Genomic DNA, 6864 nt, shown 5'->3' with positions numbered 1-6864 from the left:
GGCATTCAGGAAAGGTCCCAAACCAGGTCCTTTATGGGTTATTTTCCCTAGGAAGCTTAAACCGGGCCATTGGTAGGAACAGCTTCAGCCCAATGTGCTGAACTCACCCGTGTCTGACTGGTGTGGCACGGGTACCTTGCCTGGCTTCAGGACACCTCCAGGAGCTCAGCTCTGCAGCTGCTGCAGCTCAGCCTGCCAGCTGTGAAACCAGGAACAGGCCAGGGCAGTGGGAAAGGAGGCCAGGACCTTTGAAAAGGATTTGGGAGAGCTACTGGGCATCAAACCCTGGCAGGGCTATTAACAGGGAATTAGCCTGTACTAAATAAAATAGCTATTGTGAAATGTGGATGTGTAACTGTGCTGCTGCAGTGATCCTAGATTTCCACCAAGAAAAGGGTCCTGAAAGGCCTTTTGTTTTTTCATGGAAAGGGGAGAAAACCCCAGTATTTACTCCACCAACCCTTGGTGGTTATTACAGCCTCGGTGAGGCCACAGGCTGCCAGAGATGGGTTTTATGGGCTTATTGATTAACAAACCCTCCAACGTGGCTTTGTGGGTAAAATGACCATCTAGAGAACGAGGAGCAGGAGCTGTAGGCACTGGCCAGTCTTGCTCCTCTGTGCTCCTTTTGTCTCTCATCTCTAGGAGGTATTACCTGGAGATACCTGTGTAGCTTTGTGGCCTGTCTGCTGGTGCTGGGTGCGTCCTCCTCACAGAGTCACACAAGGACAGGGCATGAACACTGTTTGAAATCTTTCCATCAGAAAATCCAGTAGCTGAAAACTCTGAAAGTAGTTAATAGTCAAGTGAAATAACAAAAACATTGTGACTTAGTGATGCTCTTTTCTGCTTGTTTGTTTTTTCTGCAACAAAGGGGACAAATCAAGTTTAGGCAAAGCAAAATAAAAACACAGAGGCAGCTTTGCTGAGCAGGCCCTGCTCCTATAACCAGGCAACTGACAGTCTGTGCATCTTCACGTCTCCAGAGGAGGCACCAGCAGTTTATGGACTCATCTATCCATCAAATGAAATCAATATTGCTCACTCTTGAGTGCCAGGAGCCCAGGGCACACACTGGGTTTGCAGACTGTAAAGAGCATCCAAAGATGCAGCTAAAAACCCCTGGTGTGTTCAGTGGCTGCATCATCCCACACTTCAGCTTTGTTCTGTAAGGGGGATGCACATAATCCTGCTCTGCTCTAGCCTTTCTCAGCTCCAGGAGGAAATGTTCCTCTAGGCCATGTAGAGAAACAATTAACAACAAAAAAACCAAACCAAACAAAAACCCAACAAAACAAAAAAACCCCGCGAGTTGCTGACTGCTTGAAGAACTTCTTGTACCCCAAAAAGAATTCCAGTGGCCAGAGGAGAAAAAGAGGAAATAGAAGCTGCAAAGTATCAAGATTTTATTGTGTTTTATATATAGACTTTTAATTCTTAAATGAGACAGTAGTTTTTAAAACAGCAGCAAGCAGAACATACAAGTTGAGAAAAGTGGCAGCGCAGGTAACTCTGGTTGGCTAATGCCCTTTCATGTACAAGGTGTACACTGGATTATTTGTTATTGGTTTTGAGCACCTTTTGTGTTTTTGTTTGTTGGTTGTTGTGTTTTTTTTTTCTTGGTTTAAGTGTACAGTAAGGCAGTGGTTTTCAATAAGGATTATATATATTTATAATTATATATATTTTCAATCATCACTGTGAATTATTCTTACATGCAACTTAAATAAAATGTACAACTTGAAAATGTTACAACAGCAGACTTTTTTTTTTTTTTTAACTTTTTTTTTTCTCCCCAAAGCAAGGCTTCTAATAAAAGGCAAATACAGACACCACAAAGTTAAAAAAGAGAAGGCAGGTGTAAGACACCCAGAGGCAGGAGCTACTGACAGGACAGCTCGAGCAGGGAAGATTGGGATTCCAGTGAGAGAGAACAGATGGTTATTAACAGATGTCTCCAGCCAGCTCCTTCCAGAAGATTCACTCTAACCTGAGAAGCTCCACATCAAAGAGGAGAGTAGCATTGGGAGGGATTACCCCAGGGTGGCCTGTGGCTCCGTAGGCCATCTCAGGTGTGCAGGTCAACTTGGCTCTTTGTCCTAAGCTCATCTGGGTTTTCAATGTTGGAGAAAGGAAGAAAGAATACAAAAATAAAATAAAATAATAAATATATATATATATATATATATATACATTAGGAGGAAAACAGAGAGCAAGTCACTATGTGGCAGATTTACAGAACCAAGGAAAGTTGGGACCATTGGAGTCATCTTTCAGGTGCAAGCTGAAGCTGCCAGAAAAATCTCAGATGTAGGTGTCCTGACTCCTCTGGCTTCTGGCAGCAGTTACTTAAATTGCCAGAGCCAGTCTGGGCGTTTTTTAACACTTAGGTTTTCTAACACAGTTTGGTCCATCGTGCCTGCTCTGGAGCCATCTGCAGGAGGTACAAGTTCCCTCTGCAGAGCACAAGGTATATGTAACACCATCAGGAGGCGTTAGGAAAAGGTTTCTCAGTAAAGAGGTAGGACCTGAGCTCTGTATTCATGAGCAATGAGTTCTGAAATGCAGCGAGGTTCAGCTTCTGGAAAGTGCTCAGCAATGTTTTTCCTTCTGCAGCCACCACCAGGGATGACCTCAAAAAGCACTGCTCAACTGCTAACGCTCTAGGCACCCAAGCTGCTGCTGTTTGGTGGGTGCAAACACTGACACACTCCTAGTTAAAAGAGGTACCTGTTCCCAAGGGCAGACGTCTCACCTCAGGTGCTGCAGGCACTGGCCAGTCTTGCTCCTCTGTGCTCCTTTTGTCTCTCATCTCTAGGAGGTATTACCTGGAGATACCTGTGTAGCTTTGTGGCCTGTCTGCTGGTGCTGGGTGTGTCCTCCTCACAGAGTCACACGAGGACAGGGCATGAACACTGTTTGAAATCTTTCCATCAGAAAATCCAGTAGCTGAAAACTCTGAAAGTAGTTAATAGTCAAGTGAAATAACAAAAACATTGTGACTTAGTGATGCTCTTTTCTGCTTGTTTGTTTTTTCTGCAACAAAGGGGACAAATCAAGTTTAGGCAAAGCAAAATAAAAACACAGAGGCAGCTTTGCTGAGCAGGCCCTGCTCCTATAACCAGGCAACTGACAGTCTGTGCATCTTCACGTCTCCAGAGGAGGCACCAGCAGTTTATGGACTCATCTATCCATCAAATGAAATCAATATTGCTCACTCTTGAGTGCCAGGAGCCCAGGGCACACACTGGGTTTGCAGACTGTAAAGAGCATCCAAAGATGCAGCTAAAAACCCCTGGTGTGTTCAGTGGCTGCATCATCCCACACTTCAGCTTTGTTCTGTAAGGGGGATGCACATAATCCTGCTCTGCTCTAGCCTTTCTCAGCTCCAGTAGGAAATGTTCCTCTAGGCCATGTAGAGAAACAATTAACAACAAAAAAACCAAACAAAACAAAAACCCAACAAAACAAAAAAACCCCGCGAGTTGCTGACTGCTTGAAGAACTTCTTGTACCCCAAAAAGAATTCCAGTGGCCAGAGGAGAAAAAGAGGAAATAGAAGCTGCAAAGTATCAAGATTTTATTGTGTTTTATATATAGACTTTTAATTCTTAAATGAGACAGTAGTTTTTAAAACAGCAGCAAGCAGAACATACAAGTTGAGAAAAGTGGCAGCGCAGGTAACTCTGGTTGGCTAATGCCCTTTCATGTACAAGGTGTACACTGGATTATTTGTTATTGGTTTTGAGCACCTTTTGTGTTTTTGTTTGTTGGTTGTTGTGTTTTTTTTTTCTTGGTTTAAGTGTACAGTAAGGCAGTGGTTTTCAATAAGGATTATATATATTTATAATTATATATATTTTCAATCATCACTGTGAATTATTCTTACATGCAACTTAAATAAAATGTACAACTTGAAAATGTTACAACAGCAGACTTTTTTTTTTTTTTTAACTTTTTTTTTTCTCCCCAAAGCAAGGCTTCTAATAAAAGGCAAATACAGACACCACAAAGTTAAAAAAGAGAAGGCAGGTGTAAGACACCCAGAGGCAGGAGCTACTGACAGGACAGCTCGAGCAGGGAAGATTGGGATTCCAGTGAGAGAGAACAGATGGTTATTAACAGATGTCTCCAGCCAGCTCCTTCCAGAAGATTCACTCTAACCTGAGAAGCTCCACATCAAAGAGGAGAGTAGCATTGGGAGGGATTACCCCAGGGTGGCCTGTGGCTCCGTAGGCCATCTCAGGTGTGCAGGTCAACTTGGCTCTTTGTCCTAAGCTCATCTGGGTTTTCAATGTTGGAGAAAGGAAGAAAGAATACAAAAATAAAATAAAATAATAAATATATATATATATATATAAAAATACATTAGGAGGAAAACAGAGAGCAAGTCACTATGTGGCAGATTTACAGAACCAAGGAAAGTTGGGACCATTGGAGTCATCTTTCAGGTTCAAGCTGAAGCTGCCAGAAAAAGCTCAGATGTAGGTGTCCTGACTCCTCTGGCTTCTGGCAGCAGTTACTTAAATTGCCAGAGCCAGTCTGGGCGTTTTTTAACACTTAGGTTTTCTAACACAGTTTGGTCCATCGTGCCTGCTCTGGAGCCATCTGCAGGAGGTACAAGTTCCCTCTGCAGAGCACAAGGTATATGTAATCCATCAGGAGGCGTTAGGAAAAGGTTTCTCAGTAAAGAGGTAGGACCTGAGCTCTGTATTCATGAGCAATGAGTTCTGAAATGCAGCGAGGTTCAGCTTCTGGAAAGTGCTCAGCAATGTTTTTCCTTCTGCAGCCACCACCAGGGATGACCTCAAAAAGCACTGCTCAACTGCTAACGCTCTAGGCACCCAAGCTGCTGCTGTTTGGTGGGTGCAAACACTGACACACTCCTAGTTAAAAGAGGTACCTGTTCCCAAGGGCAGACGTCTCACCTCAGGTGCTGCTTATTCTGGCAGAGAGCCCTTGCCCTCGGGATGGACAGAAATGCCAGTTCCTCTCACTCCAGGCTAGCTCTGGAGGTAAGAGTGCTCATCAAGTTTTGGGGTATCAAAATACAAAGCTCTGCTCTTCTAAAAGATTAATTTGGGGTGGAGTATTCTCAAACTGCTGTTTGTGCACCACACACTTGTGATCAGATACTCAGTGGCCAAGAAACAATCCCTGATTTGACTCAGTGACTTAACTCAGACACCTCTCCCAAGATCAGGCACATCATCATAGAATCACAGGATGTCTTGGGTTGGAAGGGACCTCTAAAGGCCATCTAATCCAACCCCCCTACAATAAGCAGGGACATCTCCAACTAGAACAGATTTCTCAGAGGCCCATCAAGCCTGACCCTGAACATCTCCAGGGATGGGGCCCCCACCACCTCTCTAGGCAACCCATTCCAGTGATCCACCACCCTCATTTTAAATAACTTTTTCCTCATGTCCAGACTAAATCTGCCCTTCTCTAGATTGAAACCATTACCCCTGGAGTCTTCTCTTCTTCAGGCTGAACAGCCCCAGCTCCCTCAGCCTGTCTTCATAAGAGGTACTCCAGCCCTCTGATCATTTCTGTGGCCCTACCACATCATTGCACAGACTATGCACGATATCCCATGAAATTTTTGTTGAGGCTCTGTAAAATATGCCAAAGCTAGAGCTTTGATGACTTTAGGCAGAAGGAAAATGTGCATTTGAACTCTGCCCCATTCTAGGAGTATTCATAGCATGGGGCTGATGATGTAAGAGCAGATGACCTCCCCCAGTCCCTGCGAGGGTTTGTGTGGGGCAGGCTGCTGAGCATGGGTTTTAGGCACAGGGCAACCTTGAACTGTCAGAAGTTGAGCAGAGAAGTTCTAGAACTCCTCAAAGGGACTGCTCCCTCTCTGGCTGGAGAGAAGGAAATGTTTGCATTGCTTTCTCCATAGGGCTGGAAATAATCTTCTCTTCCACCCCCTCTCTGGAAAAGCATGGTTGCATCATTCCTCAGCGGATTGTTTGTCACTTTGCATTCTTCCCTTCTCTCTATTTAAGCATAAGAAGTTGTTTCTGTTGTTCCTATAGTAATATTTCAGAGTTTCCTCCTAGTTCTAAGACTCTAAAATGAGGAGTCACAAGGAGTTTTCACCCTGATCTCATTCACTCTTGCACCTGAGGACCCCAATGGCACTCCTGACATGCTGGGCCCTCACAACACTGCAGACAAAAAGCAAGGGTTAGCAGTGAATTGCATGGTCTGGCTCTGAAGGGTTTTACTGCCTTGGCATTCGAACAGTAATTCATGGAGGTCAGTTTCCTTTTTCTCAGCAAAGGGTTGGTCACTGAATGCATAAATTTTGTTGCTGGGAGCCTGAAGTAATAAAAATTTAACAGTGCAGTTCAGCAAGGGTCTAAATCTGTAGCTCAGTCATGAATGTCACCAAAAAATAGAAGCTTGGACTTCCATGAAGTAGCTGAATAGGCCACTCCATAAAACACTGCCACCTGGAACACCTGAGAGGCCACTGTTGTCTATTTGTTGAGCTGCCCATGGGAAAGGGACAGGGCTGATGTGGCAGATGGGCACTGAGGGAGGGGACTGTACCTCTCCACTCTCAAACGCTCACAGACACAGCAAATGGAAAGCCTCATGAGCAGGAGATGTCCCTGGATGGATGGAGGAGAACTACAGGAAATACTGTGCTCAAATGTACCACACTTTCAGTAAAGCTATGAGTTCCACTTGGTCTTGCCACCACTGCACTAGACATTGCTGTGCTCACACACCCTTCAGCCAGCTTGAAGTCCAGCCAGAATAATTTATATGTACCTGTGTAACACCTTCTTCAAATCCTTTAATGACTTCTTGCCTGCCAATCTTGAACCTGAAAGGCTTATTTCTG

At 44.4% G+C, this 6864-nt stretch overlaps 2 protein-coding genes across 2 annotated transcripts in view; both read right to left on the bottom strand.

The window, feature by feature from the left end:
* Positions 1 to 1980: 1980 nt before the first annotated feature.
* LOC104392939 (peptidyl-prolyl cis-trans isomerase FKBP1B) lies at positions 1981 to 2109 on the bottom strand. The gene has a single exon (XM_010002384.1). The coding sequence runs from the start codon at positions 2107 to 2109 to the stop codon at positions 1981 to 1983; it is 129 nt and encodes a 42-aa protein (XP_010000686.1).
* A 2044-nt stretch (positions 2110 to 4153) lies between these two features.
* LOC104392970 (peptidyl-prolyl cis-trans isomerase FKBP1B-like) overlaps positions 4154 to 6864 on the bottom strand; it is a 42457-nt gene continuing 39746 nt past the window's right edge. The window contains exons 5-6 of the mRNA XM_010002415.1: positions 6792 to 6861; positions 4154 to 4282 (exon numbers count right to left, since the gene is read on the bottom strand). Coding sequence (XP_010000717.1) covers positions 4154 to 4282; positions 6792 to 6861 — 199 coding nt within the window. The remainder of the gene's footprint in view (positions 4283 to 6791; positions 6862 to 6864) is intronic.

The sequence above is a fragment of the Chaetura pelagica genome, unplaced genomic scaffold (assembly GCF_000747805.2).
Source record: "Chaetura pelagica isolate M959 unplaced genomic scaffold, ChaPel_1.0 scaffold46, whole genome shotgun sequence".
NCBI lineage: Eukaryota > Metazoa > Chordata > Aves > Apodiformes > Apodidae > Chaetura > Chaetura pelagica.
The sequence above is the reverse complement of the archived record's forward strand: the minus strand, read 5'-3'. Positions and strand labels throughout refer to the sequence as shown.